The sequence below is a fragment of the Carassius auratus genome, unplaced genomic scaffold, assembly GCF_003368295.1.
Source record: "Carassius auratus strain Wakin unplaced genomic scaffold, ASM336829v1 scaf_tig00017605, whole genome shotgun sequence".
NCBI classification, from domain to species: Eukaryota; Metazoa; Chordata; class Actinopteri; order Cypriniformes; family Cyprinidae; genus Carassius; species Carassius auratus.
Window position 1 is genome coordinate 55005 of NW_020524802.1, and position 24305 is coordinate 79309.

General features: G+C 37.7%; 2 protein-coding genes across 4 annotated transcripts; both read right to left on the reverse strand.

Moving 5' to 3' along the window:
• Positions 1-1033: 1033 nt before the first annotated feature.
• LOC113075746 (N-alpha-acetyltransferase 10-like) lies at positions 1034-7593 on the reverse strand. The gene is made up of 8 exons (XM_026248438.1): positions 7435-7593; positions 6913-7011; positions 6778-6836; positions 5712-5757; positions 5482-5597; positions 5351-5395; positions 2341-2425; positions 1034-1396 (listed from the first exon to the last, which is right to left on the reverse strand). The coding sequence occupies exons 1-8, from the start codon at positions 7453-7455 to the stop codon at positions 1205-1207; spliced, it is 663 nt and encodes a 220-aa protein (XP_026104223.1). The 5' UTR covers positions 7456-7593; the 3' UTR covers positions 1034-1204.
• Positions 7594-8203: 610 nt separating this feature from the next.
• Positions 8204-20053, reverse strand: LOC113075748 (glucose-6-phosphate 1-dehydrogenase). Of its 3 annotated transcripts, XM_026248441.1 has the most exons (14): positions 19819-19961; positions 19497-19529; positions 18635-18753; positions 14377-14414; positions 13868-13976; positions 13570-13787; positions 12849-13007; positions 12604-12729; positions 12197-12290; positions 10713-10899; positions 9845-10080; positions 9636-9712; positions 9454-9546; positions 8204-9372 (listed from the first exon to the last, which is right to left on the reverse strand). In XM_026248441.1, the coding sequence occupies exons 3-14, from the start codon at positions 18746-18748 to the stop codon at positions 9282-9284; spliced, it is 1542 nt and encodes a 513-aa protein (XP_026104226.1). In that variant the 5' UTR covers positions 18749-18753; positions 19497-19529; positions 19819-19961; the 3' UTR covers positions 8204-9281. The 3 variants fall into 3 exon arrangements, with proteins under 3 accessions (XP_026104226.1, XP_026104224.1, XP_026104225.1); XM_026248439.1 differs by lacking the exons at positions 19497-19529; positions 19819-19961 and adding an exon at positions 19997-20053; XM_026248440.1 differs by lacking the exon at positions 19497-19529 and having other exon boundaries at positions 19819-19971.
• Between the last annotated feature and the right edge of the window lie 4252 nt (positions 20054-24305).

Here is a 24305-nt window from a genome sequence, read left to right on the forward strand (position 1 = left end):
ACTTGAACAAGATGAAAGTTAGTTATATAAATGACCCTGAGTGAGTAACATTATTAACCACCTACGGCACCCACTATAGCACATAGTGAGCACCCCCTGCATTACATATCAAGGTGTAAAGTGTTTTTAGTATTTTTTTAGGAACAGTGATAAAGATGAAGTGGAATATATTATTCACCAACAGCAGAAGTGAGAAAAATTAGGAAAAGTGTGCCAAACCTCGTGCTGTCTCCGGCTGTGGGTAAAGCCTTTCATTTGTCGCTCTGCACACCGCTCTAAGGATCCCAAAAATGTGCCTGTTCATTTTAACAGTTTGTGGGACGCATTTAATCCAGTCCAGAATTGATTTATAAATATATCTCAATGTAATGCAGCAAAGAACGAAGCAACTGGAAAAACTATTTTGTAGTTGATGGGAGTTGACGTACAATTAATTATAAATATTTACAAAATAACCTTTTGGGATAATTAATGGGTTCGTTATGAGAAGTGTGTCATAATTTACTTAGCCTCATTGCATTCCAAATCTGTATTAATTATTTTTCTTCTGTAGAACATAAGATATTTTTAAGAATGTTGTTAACCAAGCAGTTGGGGTTTCCATTGACTTGTGGTGTATTGTTTTGTCCATACAATGGAAACCTAAACCAACCTTGTTACCAACGTACCTTCTTTAAAGGAAAAGTTCACTTCAGAATAAAAATAAAATCCTGATATATTATGCACCACAGTTGTTCATGTCTTTCTTTTTTCAGTCACAGAGAAATTAAGGCTTCTGAGGAAAATATTCCAGGATTTTTCTCCATATAATGGACTTAAATGATGCACAACGGGTTGAAGGTCCAAACTGCCGTTTCAGTGCAGTTTCAAAGGGCTCTACATGATCCCAATTACAATTTGTAATTATCTTAAAAATATATAAATTTACTTATATTTATACTTACAAAACTTTCATTTAAATAAATCTTATTTAAAAAAGGCAAGTTTTTAATTAACAAACATTTTTTTTCCAGGATAATGACACCACCACAAATGATATTTACTCTCCAATTTTATTGACAAATCTCCTCAAATGATTTCATAATTGTGAACCGCTTTTAAAAGTACACTTTCCTGTATTCTGAAAATAAAACCATCAGAGCATATAAACACTATAAATTGATTAGAAACCTATATGATGGGTGTGAACACATGGAGATGTGAGTTAAGAGTCCGACGAGGAGTCTTTGACGTCTGTGCTCTCTGTGGCCTCGCTGACCTCACTCATTTCTTTACTCTCTCCTCCGCTGTCTCCATCTCCATCCTGCACCGTCAGCTTCTCCACCAGGCCAGTAACAGATGTGTCCTGAGATGGTGAAGCTTCTGAGCCCCACAGACGAACACCTGGTTTCTGCAACTGCACATCAGGAAATGGTAGTGTTTTGTGTAGTGGTGATTTGTTTTTGTTTTGTTTTTTAAGTAAAAATGTCTACCAATGTCAGCCACTGACTAAGGAAGCAAACTGGTAAGTGTAATGTGGTTTTTTGAGCAACAGACTTGCTAATTGGTGACAATGAATCTGGAGAATATGTAAAATGGATCAAAATAACAACAATAAAAACAACAAAAAAAACTTAAAAGCAGCTTTTTAATTTTTGAAGGTGAATCCAATGTAACCCTCTCTAAATTTGTTTTATTTAGAATCTGTAGAAGGTGCAACTCAATTGCACTGACCAAATTTAGAGGTGTTAATGTTTGATTTCTGTTATAACACTTTTCACCTACAATAATTGGGCAGTAATGATCAAAGATAAAATATATGTTTTTTAATAGGCATTCAAAAACCACTTGGCTCAAAACTCCAAGCTTGGCACAAGCCTCCTTCTGAGCTCAGCATACACTCAAAAGCCATCATGACTACCGTTGTCCTAATCAAAGAGTTGGGAATATCTGGGAGGAGGCAAATTTGTGTGGTTTGTTTCCCAGATTAAAAAAAGGTTTTGCCTGTGTTATTCTTCCACATATGTTCAGTGGGTGCAGAGCAGGGGTGGGCAACATTGGTTCTGGAGAGCCACAGTCCTGCAGAGTTCACCTCCAACCCTCATCAAACACACATGAACCAGCTAATCAAGTACTAAAGCTTACTAGAAAGCTACAGGCAGGTGAGTTTTCATCAAGGTTGGAGCAAAACTCTGCTGGACCTTGGCTCTCCAGGACCAACGCTGGCCAACCCTGGTGTAGAGGTCCAGATTACAATTTGGGAAATTTGTTTATTTATCTTAATTTGGGGAGTTAGGGTTAAAAAAAAAACTGAAGCTGTGTTTATATTGCATAAGTATATATAAATGCAACCCCACTTACCTCATCTGCCATCGTTGTGAGATTCCTCTTCATGGCATAGGCATCTTCTCCATCAGCATAATATTTGGGCTCCACTTCACTTATTCTGAAACACAGAACCATGAAAACATTTGGTTTGACTATGATACAATGCAGTATCACTACATACAAAAACAAAATGCACTTAACGTCTCTGCCGTTTATCATGATACATATTCATAGTTATAAATGATGGCTAAAACTGAGCTGTATTCTCAGGCAGTCTTAAAAATAGGTTTATTCTAGTGCTGTCAATTTAAACTAACAGTTAATTATGCACATAATTGTACTGCTGTTTTTGAAGCTGAACTTCTTCTGAAGGGTCATTAACACTGAATCCCTTCTTCAAGTCAAGTCTGCTTTATTGTCAATTCTTCCACTTGTATAGTACATACATACAGAGAATTGAAATTAGTAATCATGATTTTTCATGGCCGATTTCGATACCGATTTTTTATTTTTTATCTTTAAGCAAAAAACAAGAAAGAAGGAAAGTGTGCATAAACACGATGTTTATTTGGTATTTAATAGGCCAAACTGGCTTTTGGCTATGGAAAACAATAACTGCAACCATCTGAAATTAACAGCTACATTACAGACATCAGCATTTAGCTTTTGTTTTTGAATTGGGTTGAAACTACAGAGAACTGGCCTTAAATTTTAAGATTAACTGTAACCGTGTGAAATTAAAGATAATAACTGCATAATTCTACAATCCAAACAACACAATCTATATAGATGTGAATCATTACCCTAAATTATTTTAATTGGATGAATGAAACACTTTCTCAGTGTGCTACAGCAGGTGATTTTTAAATCAAATTAAGTCGACGTAATTTTAAGGTAAAATAAAAATAATCAACTGTCGTTTACTTCTGGCTTTTCAAACGTGTATGCAAGTTCCACTTTACAAAAAAAAAAAAAAAAAAAAAGTTTCGTCACAGTTTAGTCCGTTTCGTTTCTCATCCAACACGTGAGAAGTTGATCTGAACATCTCTTCACGGTCTACTCATGTTCAGGGTTCGGACCGGTAACAGTAAGCTCGCGCAGCTTTAGTGTGCGTAGAAAAGGGACTCTTATTTGTGCGCCAGTACACCAACGGCAGATCGCTTCATGCTGCTATCTGTGCCTCAGACATGTATCTCTGCATTCCCAGTACTGATCGGCTGCCCGTGTCCTGCGCACAGACCGAAAACCGGACGATTGCCGTTCGCGTATTTTAAGCAAAAACCGTCCGGTTCCGATTTATGGCCGGTCAACCGGTGCATCCCTAATTGAAATTGCATTACTCTCAGACCCTTGGGTGTCTACAGATAACACTAACAGTAGAACATTAAATACAGATAATAAAAAATAAAGTACAACTATAAAAATATACATATAGGTCATGTAATAAGAAAGATAAGTAAAGCAGCACAAGGCAGATGGCCGATAGAGTGCGAGCCAGTGAAGTAAACAGTACAGATATAATGATTGTAGTGCAAAAGAGCTAATTTAGTCTGATTAAAGTATACAAAATCTCAAAGAGCAGTTTTTTTTTAAACTGACAGAAGAGGTAGTTGAATGAGGTTTGTTAACTGCTGAAAGAGGTAGTGAGCAGACCAATGCTGTACAAAGTGTCTGGTGAAGGTCCCAGTGTATTATTGGGAGCTGGGGGGAGGGTGTTGGGGGCCTCTGAGGTAAAGAGTTCAGTGGTGCATGGGGAAAAAGTGGGGAGGGGGGGGCAATATCAGGAGGAAGTGAGGGAGTTCAGCTTCCTGACAGCCTGATGGATAAAGCTGTCCTTCAGTCTGCTGGTCCTGGCCTGGAGACCCCGCAGTCTCCTCCCTGATGGCAGCAGACTGAAGACTGTGTGACGGGTGTGTTGAATAACCTGTGATGCACATGGCTTTACGGGTGAGACAGGTTCCTTAAATGTCCTGGAGGGAGGGGAGAGAGACACCAATGATCTTGAAGGGTCTTCTGGCAGGACGCGTTGCAGGTGCCATACCACACAGTGATGCAGCTCTTCAGGATGCTCTCGATGGTGCCTCTGTAGAAGGTGCACATGATGGGGGCCGGGGCTCTGGCTCTTCTCAGATTGTGGAGGAAATAGAGACGCTGTTGTGATTTATTGGCCAGTGCTGCGGTGTTGTCAGTCCAGGAGAGGTCCTCTGTGATGTGCACACCCAGGAACTTGCTCCTGCTGTTGATGGTCAGAGGAGCATGCTGAGTGTGTGCTCTCCTGAAGTCAAAAACAATCTCCTTCATCTTCTCCACGTTCAGAGAGAGATTATTGTCACTGCACCACCTGGCAAGGCGGCTCACTCGCTCCTGTAGTTTGTCTCATCTCTGTTGCTAATGAGACCCAGCACAGTCGTGTCATCCGCAAACTTAATGAAGAGTTTGTAGTTGTATATAGTTATGTGACGGTGTGCAGTCGTGGGTCAGGAGAGTGAGGGGGCTCAGCACACATCCTTGGGGGGCCCCAGTGGTCCGAGTGATGGTGCTGGTTGTGTTGCTGCCGACCCGTACTGCCTGAGGTCTTCCAGTCAGAAAGTCCAACAGCCAGTTGCACAGCGAAGTGTTGAGCCCCAGCAGGACCCGTTTGTGGATGAGCTGTTGAGGGATCTTGTGTTGAATGCTGAACTGAAATCTATGAACAGCATTCTGACGTACGAATCCTTTTTTTCTAGATGTGTGAGTGCTGAGTGGATGGTAGTGGCAATGGCATCAACGGTTGAGCGGTTGGACCGATATACAAACTGGAATGGGTCCGGGGGGGGTGGGGGGTCTTCATCCCTCTATGCTGTTTTAATTGTTTACAACTTAAACACACTCACATCTTGTGAAAGTTAAGACTCATGCAATTATTTCATTGCATTAAATTTCATCTAGCAGTTTAAGAAATTCAGTATATGTAAATAATTCATTTAGTTTTAATCAACTGACAGCCTATATTCATTCACAATACAAACATAATAGAAATAGGGAAAAAAGAAGTGACACTCACTGAAACTTAAGTGTGTTTGAGTACAAGTGAAGAGCGGCCCGGTTACTGAAATACAAACAGAAACATGGTCAGGAAAATCCCTCCAAAAAATCTCTCTGGGCTGATATAATGATAGAGAGTGCATATCCTACCTCTTCCTGACATGTAAAGAGACGTATTTGGCATTGAAGTTCTCGATCATGGCTCTGCTGGCTTGATCCATCAGTTTTTGAGCCAGTCCAAGACGCCTGTGAGAGCGTTTAACTGCCTGTATTAACGCACAGCAGTGAGTACATTTATTTATACACATGCAGACAGGAAAGACAACTTCAACAATATGACAAGAAAGAACAGCAAATGTTTTCAGAGTAAAAACACTAACCAGTGATGTAATGTGTCCATGAGGAACATCGTCAGGATCCTCCTCCCTGTAAATTTAAAATATGCAATTTACATCAGATAAAATTATTTAACTAAAATGTATTATTTCATAAACAATTAATAGATTATTACATGAATTATAAATATTTACAAAATAACCTCTCTTAAAAGGATAGTTCACCCAAAAGAGAGAATCATGTCATCATTTACTCATTTAATCACCCTCATTTCATTCCTGAATGACTTTTTTTTTTTTTTCTGTAGAACATAAAATAAGATATTTTGAAGAATGTTGTAACCCAACAGTTTGGGTTTCCATTGACTTCCAGCATACTGTTTGTCCATACAATGTAAGTCAAAGGAAACGGACATATCTTCTTTTAAAGTAGTTCAGAATAAAAATTTCCTTATAATTTACTCACTCCCATGTTATCCAAGTCTTCAGTTGTAAAGAAATGAAGGTTTCTGACGTAGTCCAGCTTCAAAGACCTCTACATGATCCCAGCTGAGAAATAAGGGTATTATCTAGCGGAACGATTAGCCATTTTCTTAAAAAAATAAGTACAAATGCTTATCTTGCACTAGCTGGACTTCATGCATTACGTTGGAAAGGCCCAGTGTTTACAATTCGAATGTGCGAAGAAAGTCAAATGCCATTGACAAAAAAAGGTCAAACTATTTTGTCTGATGATTTTGAAGTTGGAGGAGAAAATGAGATACAAAAGTGATGCATGAGCTAGTGCAAAATGAGCATTTGTGGTTATAAATTATATACATTTGTATTTTAAAGAGAATGGCCTATCGTTATGCTAAATAAGTCCTTATTTCTCAGCTGGGATCGTGTAGAGCCCTTTGAAGTTGCACCGAAACTGCAATTTGGACCTTCAACCTGTTTAAGTCCACTATATGGAGAAAAATCCTGGAATGTTTTCCTCATAAAGCTTCATTTCCAAACAGGTTTGGAACGAGTAAATTATGACACAATTCTCCATTTTGGGTTGAGTGTCCCTGCAACTTGGAGCATAACCATGGACATCTCACGCATAAACCAATAAAATAAAACTTACATTTTAGCCAAAACATATCCCACTATCTTCCCATTCTCATCCTCTGCTATGTAAGACAGCTGGAAAACAAACACAGGAGTTCAGTATGGCAGTTCAGCGCGTGATGTTTGTATACAGATGAGTGTCATCTCAGACCTGTGGCCAGGACAGGCCGTGGTAGAAGTAATACTTCATCTGATAGTTCTCTGGAAGACACAGCAGGTTGCAGTGCTGCATGTTCATCAGATCCTCTGGCTGGATATATGTGTAAAAGAGAGAATCACTGAGTCAAACTGTTCTCTATCTGCCACTGGCTGTAGCACTAAATCATTCACATAAAACACATGATTAACCGGATTAATTCTAATATTCAGAGAGAAGCTGGAAAATGGTCATGTGTTACTAAATTATAACTGTTTTGGTGCTTGACTGAGGTAAAGGTATCAGAGAACAGGCATAAAATGAGACAAAAGTGCACGGTCACTTAAAAACTATTAAACTGCGAAGCGTGCATGAGTCGTGAAAGAGCAAAAGGTAGACATAATCATAAAAATTTAATCATACTGATTAGACTCAATGCCTCATCGTCTGGAACTCGTCTATGATGCCCAAAATGGGATTTGAGAAACAGACACTGTCTTATGACTATACCACTGCACTTTACTTTCACTTACTCACCCGTGCGTTGCGTATATTCATTGTGCCTGATTATACGATGTAAATATATCTGTCAAAGAGACACAACGATTTCTATAAAATCGATTAAGCAGGCTGATGGACGCAGCTACACCTCTACAACCATGTTGCCCGACCGGAAGACGGATGTTCGCATACAACAGTCTTTCCGGTCATAACTATGATAAAAGTCCTTGAAAGCCTGTTGGAATTGAAGTTGCACGAAACTATTATAGAATCATAGAATGATTTATACAAGATTTACATTCTTGGTTATTTGTTTTTATTAAATAATTTGTATTTTAAATCCTATTTATGATTGAAAATACTCATACCTCCAGGCCTTCATTCTCTTTTTATACCTTTAATTTTATTAAAGCTCGATGGATATCAAAACTTCTAGTTGTTGTTGTTGTTGTTGTTGTTGTTGTTTTTTCGAAAATTATTTTCACTACTTTTCCAGCTTTTTATGTTTACTTCAAAAGCATTTTTAAATCATTTTATAGAAATTGCTGTGATAGGATTTCCATGTACATGACAGATGACATTTATGTAAAAAGTTGCACTTATGTGTACAAAAGTCTCTATAAAGACCAACAAACAAACAAACATTCATTTGAAAGCTTTCAGAGTCTCAGAGTCTCGCTCAGTAATTTTTTTTTGCTATGTTGGCTGTACTGAAGCAAGCTAGAGATATTAATGGGATATGACCTGAAAGGACCAGATGTTAAAAAATAAAAATGTAAAAATAAAAAAAGCAACGAGAGAAATGTGAGGCATCTTACCTATGCTTTATTGTAAAAGTATTTGTCTATTACAATAAAAGGGAAAATTTTGTCTATTACAAAAAAGCGAAAAATAGTTCACAGATGTTGAAGCATAAAAAAAAAGATCAGAAACCAGAAATTAAAAATGCATGGCAAAAGCCAAACAAGCAGTAAATCCCGAAATCTGCTGAAATAACTCTGTTGTTTTAGGCACCCTGACAGGATGTTGAAATTCAGTGTCGTCAACAACACTGTTAAACGTCCATCTAGTGCTGAAACCGAAAAATAGTAAGCAGAAAGAGACCATGCCCAAATTAGGTTCACATTAGTGAACTGTAACAATAAACATTAAATCTCATCCAGTTAATTATTTACAGAGAGATGTGGAATGTAATACATCTGTTTTAATAAGACTAAATATATTTGTGACTCATTTAGCCAATCTGTGGGAACCTTAAGACAAGGTGAAATGTCATTCATGTACATAATTCCTAACATTCCTAATCCCTGAATGTTTCTGGAATCTTTCTTTTGTGTGGTCCACTTTTGATTTTAATAAGCTTGATACAAAAAAAAAAAAAATGCAACAAAATGTATGAACACAACCATCACTGCAGGAGCAGACTGAACTTCTATACCAGCTTTCTTCCTGTAAAACACTTCTGAAATGTGAGCAGCATTAAATGAGAAGACTTTTGTATGTAGAAAGAGGGATGCATTACAGAAGCTTTGTTTTTCTTTAAGAAGAAAGAAGAAAGGGAATGACAGCACAGGGAATATCAAAATGATGCTTAAGTGCATAACTAAAATGGAAAAGTTTGTTGTAAGTAAGTCCAGTGAAATATAGAATGAAATAATATGAGAAATGTTCTATAAAGCATTATATATCACAATGAGCTGGTTATGATTAATGATTAAAAAGAAAAAAAAAGTGTTTGCTAATCTTGCTGGTCCTTCTTTAAATGAAGTGCAAACAGAGTGCATCTTCAAATAAGTGCCACTTTCTCTCTTTTACTTCAGGCACTCATTTTGGGCTGGTTTATTAGTCAGGTTTCAGCTCCTCGTTTCGGTCCTCGTCTTCTTTCACGGTTTGTGTGGGTTCACCCATTTGTATGTACCCTCGTAGCGAAAGCCCACCTTCTTTACCAGTTCATCAGCCTCTGCGGGACCACGGCTATGAGACAGAACCAGAGGTGCATTACACATCCCTTCATCAACAATTTCTTAAATTAAAATAAAAAAAAGCATGTTTCACCTTCCGTATTTGTATTTGATGGGTGGCGTCTTCTCCTTCTCGATCTGATGAAGAAGAGGAGTGAAGATTCTCCAGGCTTCCCTCAACTCATCACTTTAATGAAATAAGTCAAAATCAGCAATGGGTGTTTACTTTAACAACATACTGCATTTACATCACTGTAATCACAGTGAGAAACACACCTTCGTACAAAATGCATTTGGCTGCCGCAGAAGACGTCCAGAATCAGACGTTCGTAGGCATCGGGCAGCTTAACGTCCTTTGGAAGGAGAACAGAGAAAAGCACATTTATAAACAAAAAAGCAAGTCACTTTAAGAAAGATTTGGGGTTGAAATGAAGTCATTTTCTACATATGATATCCCATATATCATTAGTCAAAGTGTGTTTTACCTTGTATCTGCTGTGGTAGGTGAGGTCCAGCTCGGTCTCCTCAGGGCTGAAGTAGACTCCGGGTTTCTTGCTCATCATCTTGGCGTAGATGGCCTCGTTGGGCTGCACACGCACCACTAACTCGTTCCTCCTGCAGTGAGAGCTAAAGATGTCTCCAGGGACGTCTGTGAACTGCAGCCTCACCTCTGCCTTCCTCTCATTCAGAGCCTTTCCACACCTGAGGATGAAGGGAACTCCTGGAGAGAGACGGGCCGGTCAAACGGGTTAATAAAACATCAACACATTCAGGAAGAGAGAGACTGTCAGGTATATACTGCAGTTCAGTTTGGATTCAGTAAGCTGTTCCTTTGTTGTTAGTGAAAGAAATTAATATACTTCTATTCAGCAAGGACGCATTAAATTGATCAAAATAATAAATTGACAGAAAATGAAAATCTATTACCAGTAAATGCGGTTCTTTTGTGACACTGAATGATGCTAAAAATTCAGCTTTGAGCAAAGAAATCAATTACATTTTAAAATATAATCAAATAGTTATTTTAAATGTTTTTTTTTTTACTGTATTTTTTATCAAACTAGTCATAAGAGACTTAATTTAAAAAAATTTTTTTTTTTAAATCCAACCACAAACTTCTGAATGGCAGCGCATGTGCTAGAAGTTAATTTTGCATTTTAAACCACAAAACAATTTCGTTTCCAAGACCAAAGGGTAAGTAAAGCTTCTCATTGAATTCATTTAAATCAGCTATTAAAGCAGTGCAAGGAATGCTTTTAATTTCAGAAACAGCCACAGCTCAAATACAGTATCAGCAAGGTCCAAATGTAAGATCTTTGGCCAGACTGTAAGAATTTGTTAATTAGCACTTACCATCCCAGCGTTCGTTCTTTACATAAAGCACTGCTGTGGCAAATGTAGCCTGAGTGGAGCCTTCGGGGACAGTTTTGTCATCTAGATAACCCAGTTTAGCCTCTCCTTCTCCATCGGGATCTCCCACATACTGACCCAAGACCACATCTGAGAGAGAGACCGGCTCAATGCACTTCAGCACCTTCACCTGTAGAGGGACACAGAGAGCATACAAAACAAAACAAAAAAGGGTATTAGAAAGGGATCTACAGTACCTCTAGAGAGCTATTCAGGATAATTCCCATTTATTTTAACAAAAGCACTTCAGTTGGATGCTTCATTTTAACCAATAAGCAAAGCTGTGAATGACATGTGATTGAACACACACGCACACACACATGCATGCACAGAGACGGACAGAAATAATAATAATAATAATAACAACATCAACAATAATAATGATAATATTAATAATAATATTTGCAGTAGAAAAAACGTCTTAAAACAAAATTAATAAACAAGGAAAGAGTTTATTACATTTTAAAATATGTAATATTTTAAAAGCAAGTCTTCTTCAATACTGTTATAAGTTTTCAATAAATAAATAAACAGAGAAAAAAAAATCAACTTCACACTGTTAAAAGCCTTCAAAAATAAGAAAAACAAAACAAAAAGCAGCACAAAAACAAAACTAAATTAAATAAATAAACATAAAAAGGAAAATATATACAAGGACAGGGAAAAGCACAAGCCTACTTCACACTATGAAAAGACTTCAAACAAAAGTAAAATGAAAATGAATAGATAAACAAGGAAAGAGAAAACACAAGTCTACTTCCCACTGTTAAAATCCTCCAACAACAACAACAACAAAAAACAATACCAAAAACAAAATCAAGTTAAATAAACAGAAAACAATTAAAATAAATATTAACAAACAAACAAATCTCTATTTATAATCAATGTTAAAAGTATTTTAACAAAACTGTACAAAAACAAAACTAACATAGACAGAAAAAAAATCTAAATAAACAGGGAAACAAAATAAACAGGGGAAAGCACAAATCTACTTCACATTCACAAAACAGCCAAAATAAGTAAATAAATGAATAAATAAAGTACAAAAAAACGTGCAAAACAAAATAAAAAATAAATAAAATGAATGAATGAATGAATGAAAAAACCAAAAACAAACCCTGACCCCTTGGGTACCACACATAATTATTGCGATAATATACATTTTAAAATCAATAATTCTGTATATTCTGTAAAAATGAACACTACACTGAAGTGTAATCTAGGAGCCAAGACCTTAATTTAGGCTATACGTGCAGTACGGTCCACCATCCTTTTATGCTAATGCTTAACTGTTATCAGAGGTGATGGGATGGATATATTTGATATATTTGCTCCTCAAGGCTGAATTCAGGATCGTTATGATAAGTGCCAGAAAAGAGAGCTGCAGGGGCGGCTGGACACAGTGGATTGGCTGACCGGCTCGTTACCTTCTCATCTCTAACATCATCAGAGCTGGTGGATGCAGGCTTCTCCATGGCAACCAGACAGAGCATCTGCAGCAGGTGGTTCTGCATCACATCACTGGAGACAGAAAGAGAGGAATACATTCATCTACAAATCAAAATCCTCTCAGCCTTTGAAGGGAATCCTCATGAACACAAAGTGCAATGATTTTTTTTTTTAGTTTGTCTTTGAAATTTAACTTTAGGCTTTAGGTTTTTTTTTATGGACTACTTTTTCTGTTCTATACACTTTCATTGCATATAACATTTTGTGTAAGCATGAATAAATTAATCAAACAGATTCAGTTTTCAGTAGACTATACTTTCATAACATGCAATTAAACATCTTAGTTTCACAGGAGCAAAAAGCATCTCAGAGCAAGAAAACTAACCGAATGATACCAAAATCATCAAAATATCCTCCCCGGCCCATGGTACCAAACGGCTCTTTGAAGGTCAGAACCACACAAGCCACACTGTCCCGGTTCCATATGGGACCAAATATCCGATTTCCAAACCTTTAAGGAAATAGGAAAGAAACCTGTAACAGATGAAGGGACTCCTGGTGGAGTTTAACCCTTTAATGCACAAATGATAACTGTGTGAGAGCCAGTGAAAAGCAGCAGTAGAGCCCCACCTGAGAACCATGAGGTTCTGGACCATCTCTTTGCCTAGGTAATGGTCTATCCGGTAAATCTGGTCCTCAGTGAAGAGAGAAGAGAGATGACTGGTTAACTCCTCCGAGCTCTGCAGGTCACGACCGAAAGGCTTCTCCACGATTATCCTGTTCCAGCCTCTAAACACCAGAAATATGCTGCATGTGAAAAAAGCCTTTGCTAGAGCAAAATCATATACACAGAGAATTAGAAAACTGAACACCTCACATCTAGCCAGTGATATTTTAGGATTATTAATATACTAGTATAATATTTATTAACATTGTGAATGAGCTTTTATTCATTTATTTATTATTATTTTTTTTTTTTTCAGTTTTTAAGTTTTAGCAATTAAGTGTTTTAATAAATGTTTTCAATTTTATTAAACTTTATATATATATTTTTTTAGTTTTAGAAATTTTTTATTTAACCATTTTTATTTTTAATCTAATATTTATGCTTTATTTCAGCTTTATTTTTTATAAACAAAGGCAATTTTAAATATATGATCTCTAAAAATCTAAAAAGCCTTCTTTATTGTACGAATTCGTTTTCTTTCACATAATTTTTGTCAGTCAGGTCCAAATTGTACCATTTAAGTCCGTGGCAAACTCTACTCAACTTCTGGACATGATTTGCCTTGCATTACGAAAGCAGTTACATCAATAAACAAAAAATGAAACCAAAGCAACTGCTCCTCACTTGGTGCTCATGCAATGATGCTTGATGTTCTTGGTGACGTCGTGGTAAACGCTGGGCGGCAGGGCCAGGTAGAAGAGCCGGTTAGCCCCAGCTCCTCCAGGCAGAGACAGCAGGTGAGTGTTCAGGTTAGAGAAAGAGGATTCATCCACATACTTCCCGCTGATGTAAGAGTTTCTGCTGAAGAACGCAGTGAGCCGCTCTGCCTCAGAGTCTGCCACCTAAAGGGAGGAGAGGACATATTAACACACATATGTAGTTAACAGACAGATGCACATGGAGAAACTCTCAGGGCCGTGACCTTCATGTAGGGCAGGCAGGCTGCACGTATGGCATCCACCGTCAGATCAGAGCGCGCAAAACCCACAAAATATGTCTGTTCAGGGAGAAGACCGTCTCTGAACAACCACCTACAAGAAACAGACAGAAATACTTCATACTGATCAAAGTATTAGACGTCAATAATACTTTCTGAAAGAAATTCATACTTTTATTCAGCAAAGTGACAGCAAATACTTTTATATTGTTACAAAAGATTTCAATTTCCAATAATTCCTTTGAAGTTTCTATTCAAAAGACCCAGAAAAAAATAAAAAATAAATCCTAAAACAGTATAACATTAATTAATCCTGAATAATTGTAATAGAATATTAATAAATCTTAAATTGTTTGTGTTACAATATGATTAAATAAATGCAGCCTTGCTAAGCATAAGAAAATTATTTCAAAGAATATCAATCTAAATGTTGAATGGTTTTGCACTAGTAAAAACCCAATGTGTGTAAACGTGTGTTATGTCAGAGTACTCACCACAAAGTTGGGTAGATTTTCTTTTTGGCCAGATCTCCCTACAAAAAAAAAACACATTCATATATTCATGTATGCTAAATTACACGAAAGCCTGTTACTGTTTTCATATTGCAACATTTTCAAAACTAGTTAAATCACATCAGAGAATTTGAAAGAGAAAAGCTGATTGGTGATCAGTGTTAGATTATCTTAAAGACTAAATGATGAACACAGGATCCAACTAAAATTGCCCCAAAACCAAAAATCTAGCAAAAATGAGAACAAAGTTGGGGATTTGTCCCACTTTACATTTGTAAACCAATTACTTAATAATAATAATAAAAGACATATGATAACTAAGGGAGTGTCTTACCAAATATTTTCTGTAAAGCTGCTTTGTAACAATATTTAGTTTGACGAGAAAAGGCCAAATATTTAGAAAATTTTGGAAACATGTTGGTTTTATAATATCATGCAGAAATGCAGGCTTTATAGTTAATGAAAGGGGTCCCTCACGAAGAGTTCATTATATTATATACATCTGTGCTTGTTGTAGTCCTAAAAGTACTTCTGAAAACTGAGCAGCAGTATGAAACATTTATTTATTCTGTGGCAACTTTTTTTCTATATTCACATTTCTATTTTTGGTCGATGACACACTTTGTTTCTCCATTTTATTTATTTATTTATTTATTTTTGCAGTGTTTGCTGCTTTTTTTTTATACCTAGTTGACAAAAAATAAAAACAAATAAATAAAAAAAATCATTTAAAAGTATTTTTTCTTTTTGGAAAGCCTAACACAAATACTGATAACTAATACTGGTTTGCACTGGTATTCAATATACAAATGTGGTCCAAATGCCTAAAATATACAAATAGATAAATATGCCCCTCCGATATCACCTGCCACTGACTAGCAATAACAAGTTGCACCATCAGTTGGTTAAAAACTAAGTTACTTACATGCATTCATTCTGAAAGTGTCATCACTGCATTTGTTGTGTTGTTTTTCAGGGTTGAAATCTAAAGGCTACAAGCTACCTTAAAACATCCTGCAAATGGTAAATACATCGACAAAGGAAAGCTATCTGCGTTGTTATATAATTGAATGGTGTCTGTAAGTCCAGCCAAGCAGCTGTTTTTAAGTAAGATATAGGCCTAGTCTGTTTAATGTCAGCTCACTGTGATTGAAAAAGAATCAAAACCTAGGGAACTGCCATAATTCCTGTCGAACAGTGAATATTTTCACAAAAACAGCATTTAGATAATAATAGCAAACTACACAATAACAAGATACAATGTAGCTTAAAATAAGAGTCGACCCATCCCCGCTCCATGTGATTCAATCTTCTCAAAGGTCATGATCTCAGCAGAACAGATCCACACCAATTCAGACACATGAGAAACTCATGATGAGACGGCAATATTCAGTTTGTCTGAGTTATGGCTTTATAGGGGAGTCGCATCTCTCCAGCTACATGTTATTGAGGGATATCAGTAAATATAATCTGGTGAAAAGCACCCAGTAATGGTGACTTGACAAAAATTCATCCATGACCTTTTAGCATGAAGGACGCAGCATAATCATACGACAACAAACACACAAAACCAAGCAGCCAGAGGCACTGTATGTATTTGTTCTGATAGTGGATATTAAAGAAAAGTGTTATGCTTTACACTAAAGCTATGGGATTTATTTCCAGAGAAGCAAATTATAAAATGGTATATTCAACATCTAATTCACTTACAAAATCAAATAAATATTGTCACACAAGACAATATTTCGAGACATCCCTGTCCATTCCATTTATAAACATATGCTTTACCTTTATTTGAGTAAGTTAGGCAAATTATTAAAGGCCTATCTTAACTCTGTTACTTTTTCTGATTTGTGCAAAATGTCTCGATTATTATAAAGATTACATATTTTTGTAATAATGGCAAATGATGAGCAGACTCCACATGTACCTAAAGTAGAATTTCTATAGCACAGATTTCTTCATCAATCATGTGTTTTAGTTATAATTATGTGTGTCATTTGCAAAGCTGCCTAGCTAATGACAGCTACACCCAACTGAGCACTCATAAACTAAGTTATGTACAAATTTGGTAATGTGACAGGCTGGCTGCGGGTCGATGCATGAATCGAAGTGGCTCAAGGTTAGACAAATGCATTGCATCTGCATTTTAACACGGTTTCTGAACAGACTCAATATCATGCCATAAACCTATTGAACACCATGCCAACCGAGGAACCAGACGCGACCATGCATGTCCCCCTCTCCACCATTTTTCTAACACAAGTCCGCTCCATCATCTCGCTCTGCGCACCGACTGAATGAAAAGCGCTGACAGAGAGTGATATTGCATGATCCAGCTCACTCGCACCGATTTAAAAACCCTAACAATAAGAACAGGAAAAGCCAACACTAACAAAGATCTTTTCACAAAGCAGTTGTGTAAAAACGGACTTTTAAACCGTTGAACAAAATAAGGAGGAACAAGAAAAACTAGCCAAAAAAAGGAGGAAGGGGGTTTGAATTTCATCACAAAGTTAATAAGAGCAAGTGTATATGCTACTACAATGCAAACTTCATTTTGATATTCTAAACACTTTGCATGCTACTTTTGTTTCGTTCAGCACTCATCACAGTTTATGTTTTCATGCTGAACCTAATCAAGGCTCTTTCATCACAACAAGCCAATCACAGATCTTCTGTCACCACACTTGACCAATCACCTTTCACGGCCTTAAGTCTTCACGGGCTGTGAACTGAACCGCTGAATTACTCAACCACTGCTCGGTCTGGATGATAAAAAGAAGCCCTTTGTTGGAAATGTCACTTCATGGTTGCATAATTTCTGCTGTACTTCCTGGTACAACACATCAAGGCCATTTTATTAATTCAGAGGAATCTGAGACGGTCTTCCTTCATTGCTTCAGCAGTTAACAGGCTGTGCTGTAAAACACTAATTGTGTAACCAAAGAAATCAGTTTGTACGAGAAATGATCTGAAATGGGAACTAAGTCATCGTTATGATTCTGGACAAATTGGACCATTTTTCGGCAATCATTTCAATGACTTGAATCTTCATAAAGGTTTCCAAAGGAAGGTTTTTTCAATGATGCCATAGAAACATGTTTGTTTCCTTCAAAGAACCTTTATGTAAAAAGTTCTTAAAAAACAGATTTTCTTAGTGTGAAAAACATTTTCATAATCTAAAGAACCTAAAAAATGTCCATACACACATGGGTTGTTTCTTTTCTCAAAGAGTCAAGACGCTGCCTTTGGTTAGTTTTTGTTACAACGTTTTCACAATAATTTAATTAGGACTCTAATTAACACTTCTTACCTCCAATAATCCCAAAAACACCACCATGAAATGGAAAGCATGGCACAAACATTAATAAACACATGCAGTAATATGTCACTAGAGCAACAGAAGAAAAAGCGAGGGGATGAAAGTTTGGTCTGGTGGGAGAGAGTTAACAAAATGGCCAGAGAACTTGAGAATGTGGAAACACTCGTTCAACAAACTATATGCAATCACGGAAAGTGTGATGAAATCTGATGATGAAACTGTGTGCGCACCTGTGCCAGTTTGTAATGTGTATTTCATTGTGCTTTACGAACTGGGAAGCTGCGGGGAGTGTGCACATATATATATATACACTTTCATAAGTACATTTTCTGGGTGACACTGTAGATTAGGGGACACCATTAACTAAGGGTTTTTCTACAGCAAACTCCTAATTTGCTGCTTATTGATCAAAAGTAAGGTTGCTGTTGTATTTGTTAAGTTTAGGTATGGGGTTAAGGAATCTAGAATATGGTCATGCAGAATAAGCCATTAATATATGCCTTATAAGCACTAATAAACAGCCATTGTGTTAGTAATATGATAATATGCAACTAGATAATAGTGGATATTTCTCCCTAATCTAAAGTGTTTACTTTTTCTAAATTAGGTGTTTACATGTAACAAATGTGTGATATTCCAGGGGTGGGAATCATAATATGGGAAATCTGCATAATGTCTTAAACTAAATCAGGCAAGTGGATTGTGAGGATTACATGATTCAGTACTAAACCGAACACTTCCCATTTTCAGAATACTGATGTGCATGAAACATGTAGTCACTCTTATACATGGATTCACACAGCTTCGCAGCTCAGCAGTAGATCCAAAGAATACGAAATTAGTGACAAATCATCGGTTCCTCATTAGTAGAGACGGAGATTTTAAAATACCACACAAACAAACCCTGAGACTCACCGAAGCCCCCATGATGATAAAGATGTGGACGTCAGACTGGTGAAATTCTGCATCCTCGTGTAGCTCTTTCCTCAGCTCCCCAAACACTTCAGAGCGTGAGAGGGGAAGACTCATCTTGTCTGCCAGGAGGTCAGAAAGAGATTAAACCGCAGATCTCAGGTTGTCCTTACAGTCAGATCAAAAATATGTTTATGGAGGTATATTACAGCTGCATCATTTCCATTTTATATGGCAAATTAAAGATAATTTAATTATGTTTAAAAAAAATAATGTCAAATGAAAAATATTTTTGGCACATATAAAAATATAAAATAGAAGTTAATATATATTTAAATAAAATAAACTTCAGGTCAGTGAAAATGTTGACAGGGCAGTTAGCAGATAGACATCAGGATGGACGATAATATTGATACAACACATAATAACTTGATGCAAACAAAAACTGCCTAAATAAATAAAATATCAAAATGTGACACGCAAATTCCCATACAAAAGGTGTTCTATAAAGAGCACTTCAACAAAAGCGACCTAACACACACACAGTACAATGTCAAAGACATTAACATGAATATTAGTAAGTGACACAATATCAACACAGCAGATCAACCACAGAGCAATCTTGTTCAATAAATGGCCTGATTATGAAGACATACACTTGGAAAGAAAGTAGTCTAGATAAATTATATGGATTTGATGTAGTTATTTCACATGCAATAATTCCTTGCCAATGCCAAGTCGCTTCTACTTTTTTAGGGAACATATAAACAACAATAACTACAGCTGTTCTAACAATTAACTACTGTAACTAGAAATCACATCACATAACTGCTTGAATTGGGATAACAAATAAAAAATGTCCTACCACTGTTGACAGGGACTGTAGTGTGTGCTCTCTCTGTGGCATACAGGAAAGGTACACATATAATATATACCTCGTGTGACACAAAAACACGACCTCCCTGTCTCTCACACACCCTGAACTTACCATAATGTTATTAGCACAATCCCTTATTTAACAGGGCTCAGCCTGGCACTGACTGGACTTTCAGCTTGCTAATAATTTCATGCAATGCATCGCATTCACAACTAATGCAAAGCAGAAAGTATAAGTAGAAGCTGAACTTAGTAGACAGCTGAATATACACTGCAGAATCAAACGCACTCAATGACAACATGTTACTTACTTATAGTGTTCTTTACTTAACAAATCATAAACAGCAGGCTAAACTTAAAGAGTTGTAACAGACTCAGCGCAAAAATGTAACAATAGCGACTACAGTGTCATTTAAGACAGTTTCCTTCTTCCCTGTTGAAATGACACGGCGTGGTTGTGTGATTTTATTGGTGGAGAGAGGAACTCACCAGCGCTCGCTCGACTGCCCATCATTGCTGGAGAATCACGTCACCACGCAACAACGCTGAGGCTAAGGGCAGTGGGCGGGGCCAGAAAGCAGGAGGGAGGAGCTTGTACATAACCACCATCGCAGGGCGGTGATTGACAGCTGAAAGCTGCAATGGCTAACATGCTGAACGCTCTTCGGTCCAACGGAGAGCGCGCATGCGGAATATCCGATGAATGTTAAATCCTGCTGATAAGAGCTAGAAAAAAAAGAGCTCTGGAAGAATGTCAGCATGACATTGCAGATAAAAAACAAACAAACAAACAAACCAACAAAAATAAACTATAACATACCTATTTAATAATTGCAACAATTAATCATATTCACATATATGTTTAGTATAAAGCTACCTCAATTATTTAGACTTTTATTAACATTACGTTAACAACCGAAGAACAAACAGCATGCTCTGGCAATAAAAAAACACTCTATTTTCTTCTGTTGCATTAGCGTCACCTTGCGCCATGAAAAAAAAAAATCAATACACTAAAACCTAAACTACATAACTACGAACATAGAATGTCCTAACAAGATTTCAATATTTTTTAAAAAAGTAAATCTTTTTCTAATGTGTTTTGAGCATAGTAACACATATTATACTGAGTGGTTGCAAGAGTGAATGCTAGATTGTTCTGGGTTGTTGTGAAATCATTGCAATTGAGTTCTGGGTGGTTATAAGGCATTACTGGGGTGTTCTTCTGCTTGGCTGCTTTGCTATTGTGTTCTGAGTAATGCCTTAACAACAATTTAGAACACCCTAGCAATGCCTTAGCCACCACCCAGAACACAAATGTGTTGCTACAGGGTTCTAGGTTGTTGCTAAGGTATTGCTATTTTGTTCTGGCTAGTGCCTTAACACCCTAGAAATGCCTTAACAGCAACCCTAGCGATACTTAAGCAACCCCCAAGAACACAACTGCATCGCTATCATGTTTTGAGTTGTTACTACGGTGTTGTAAGTGGTTGCTTAGACATTACTAGTGTGTCCTGGGTGGTTACTAAGGTGTAGGGTTAGAGAAGATGGCGGACACATCTACGTGCTTGGCGGAGTCGAATGGGGCATCTACCAATTCATATCTATGGGCTGTAGCTGTAGCTAGACTGTAGCTATACCATAATGCTCTGGGTGGTAGCTTAGGCATTTTTAGGGTGCTCTGAGTGGCTGCTAAGCCAATGGCCCTGTCCCAAATGGCACCCTCATTTTCGTGACGTAATGCCGCTTTGACTGTCAGGTAGAAGTCTGTTGCGGAGCTCGCCCCACCGCAGGCTTGGCAGAAGTGCGGCTCGAGGGTGCGTTAAACAGCTGCAAAGGGGCATTCACGAGCACCATTCTGAACGCTAAAATGAAAAATGGGGCACCCTATGACCCCATGATGGGGCACCCTATGTCAAACTCAATTCCTGGAGGGCCGGAGCCCTGCAGCGTTTAGATTCAATCCCAATTAAACACACCTGATCCAACTAATCAAGTCCTTCAGGCTTATTTGAAAACTAAATGGTATGTGTGTTGGTGGAGGGTTGGAACAAAACTCTGAGGGGCTCCGGCCCTCAAGGAACTGAGTTGGACACCCTGCCCTACAGTCTTGTGGACTTAACAGACACATGCACGCAGTGGCCATTGTAAGTCCGTATGACCCCAAGTACACATGAAGTGTTCCATTTGGAATTGGACCATTGTTAGTGTGTCTTGGGGGAAGCTAAGGCACTGTTCTGGGTGGTTGCCATGTTATTGCTAAGGTGTTTTGGGAGGCTGCTAAAGAGTTGCTATTGAGTCCTGGGGGGTTACTAAGATGTTGCTTGGGGCGTTATGAGTGCTCTTTACTAAGCCATTGCTTCTGGGTGGTTGCTTTTTGGCTCAAGTCAAAAGATCCCAACACCAGGTCTTTATGATATTCTGGTCTCTAGATATGGCTTAGCTCCTTCCTTCAACATAAGTCCATAGAATTTGGAACCTTATTTAAAGTAGGTACCAAACAATGCAATGCATGTTTGCCTTTACTCACCTTGAGTACTTGCTTCATCCACCAGTATGAGTTATTGTAGTAAAACAGCCGGTGAAGTGTGTAAGACACTGCAGATGGTGCGGAGAAGAGTGGACCATGCCTCATTGTGGAACACAATGATCACACCTGTAGTGGGTAAATGCAGACTTATTTTGCTCAACGCATCTTGAAAGAGTAACAGTGAACTAGAAGTGTGCTACATGATCAAAGGGTAAAATATGAACAATTTAACTGGAGTCTTCCTCCAATGGTACTCATTCAGGAGGCAGCGTGTTGACACCAAGACAGCGGTGGAAAGAGATTTGATTATTGGCAAACTGGTTGAAGCCATTTCTATCAAGACCCTCCTGCTTCTCTCTTAGCTCTGAAGATGACAAGATGCCAGTCATGAATGGCTTTCCATCAGCTCCAGGTCCTTCAGGATCCTCCTAAGGTCTCTTGATGTGAGGCCTGAGATCCTCCATGATGTAGAACCCAGAGGGACACCTGAAATCTCCAAATAGCACTGTAGCCTCTTCGAAGAGTGGTTTAGAGGTATTCATCTGAAAATGCCAGATGCCACTAGAATACCTACCCACACTGCCTCTGTATCTTGACTTAAAGGAAAGACCTTGAAACCAGTAGCTGGCAGACCGCCACTCTTTTAGATCCAGCAGTAATACCCACTGAATGGTGACTAAAATTGTCAATACCAAGATGCTCAGTTTTATGTGCAGTGCACATTGAGGAATTCATAAGTGTTATAAGAAAAAACAAACAAACTGGAGCACATTTCAACTTTATCAAACTTCAGCCATTTTGTAGAGTAAATTAGTATAAGTGCTGTTTTCGATTAACCCTCTCAGGCTCAAATTAAGTTTTAGTAACAAGTTTTTAGTACTCCAGATACATAAAATATGTATCTGGAATAATAAGGTAGTTAGTTTTTACCTGTTGCAAATCAGCAACGCCTGCCTTGAGAGGGTTAACATGTGTTGTCAAACAGTGGCAAGAGTGTTGTTCTTTGTGACATTCATTTTTATGAGCTCTTTATAATTAAGGGGACCATGAGTGAAACCTAAAAGACTAAATAGCAATGTATCAGTATATGTAAAAAAAAACTGATGTGACCTCTGTAGTTTGAATGATCTAATAAGAAGGTCTGAGGTTGCTCTGCTCAAGTGCTTACCTGACTGCACAGAAATGTGCATTCTTTGGAATCACATATTTGGGGACATGATGTTAACATCTACTCAGAACCAACTTACACGAGGTAAGGTTGCATCTATTACTCTGAGAGTTTATGTAATCATACTTGGTCAGAATGGAGTGTTATCAGTGTGAGATCCTGTGTTTCCCTTTCACCTGTATCGTGTACCTGTGACGTACAGCCAGCAGTACGGCTGGTGTTTCCACCGATGGCCTGAAGAACCAGGAGCCTTGGACTCAAACCCGTCACTTCCCACGCAAGAACAGCGAAATGACCAAGTATGAAGCTATATAGACTTATGTGTGTCTGTCAACAGACTATTAATGTTTAATGCTTCAATGCAAATTTCACTTCTTTTCTCAGGTTTGTGAATGCGATGTCAATGACCTGCCCAGACTTCAGCTTGTTTTGATCTCTGGTCTATAAATCTGTGAGACAGTATGTTCACATGGCGATCACAGTCCCATACTTCAACACGGCAGTGTGTCACTTCGCTTTGCAGAAAAGGAGGTGCAGAGGACACAACTCTGCAATCAGGTAACATATCCACTACACATCTATGGCTGTGCCATATTGTTTATAGAATTTAGTGCAATAAATTTAGTTCCATACTCTTGGGGTAATTTTTTATATACGTGCATTACAGTCCAGTATTAATAATAAAGAAAAATCTAAATACGAACATCCAAAAAAAAGTCTTGACCAGGTGCAAGATCAAAGATTCAGGTCAAAACTGCTTCAGGTCAATTCCCTTTATTTCAAAAAGTTAAAAATAGCAACGTTACGGTCAAAGACCTTCATCAGGCTGATTTGCTTGACGAAGGTCTTTGACCGAAACGTTGCTATTTTTAACTTTTTGAAATAAAGGTAGTTGACCTGAAGCAGCTAACATTCTGAAACATCTTCCTGAGGTTAAGTTTTTAGTAGACCTCTAAATGTTTTGGATCTTCAAAGACTGACTACAAGAGGATGACATTAAGATCTAGGATCATGTTAAGCTACCTTAACAATGGTATTTGAATTACAGCTCACCAAATGCATAAAACCTACACTGAGCAAAGCATCTGGATTTACACGCA

Excerpts from the sequence above, each read along its gene's own strand:
- LOC113075748 (XM_026248439.1), bottom strand. The coding sequence starts at position 20,021 with ATGATGGGCAGTCGAGCGAGCGCTG. Across the intron at positions 9,713-9,844 it reads CCTACCACAGCAGATACAAG|GACGTTAAGCTGCCCGATGC; the intron begins GTAAAACACACT and ends CTCCTTCCAAAG. Across the intron at positions 9,547-9,635 it reads CAAATGCATTTTGTACGAAG|TGATGAGTTGAGGGAAGCCT; the intron begins GTGTGTTTCTCA and ends ATTTCATTAAAG.
- LOC113075746 (XM_026248438.1), bottom strand. The coding sequence starts at position 7,455 with ATGAATATACGCAACGCACGG. Across the intron at positions 6,837-6,912 it reads ACGGCCTGTCCTGGCCACAG|CTGTCTTACATAGCAGAGGA; the intron begins GTCTGAGATGAC and ends TTTGTTTTCCAG. Across the intron at positions 1,397-2,340 it reads TCACAACGATGGCAGATGAG|TTGCAGAAACCAGGTGTTCG; the intron begins GTAAGTGGGGTT and ends CCTGATGTGCAG.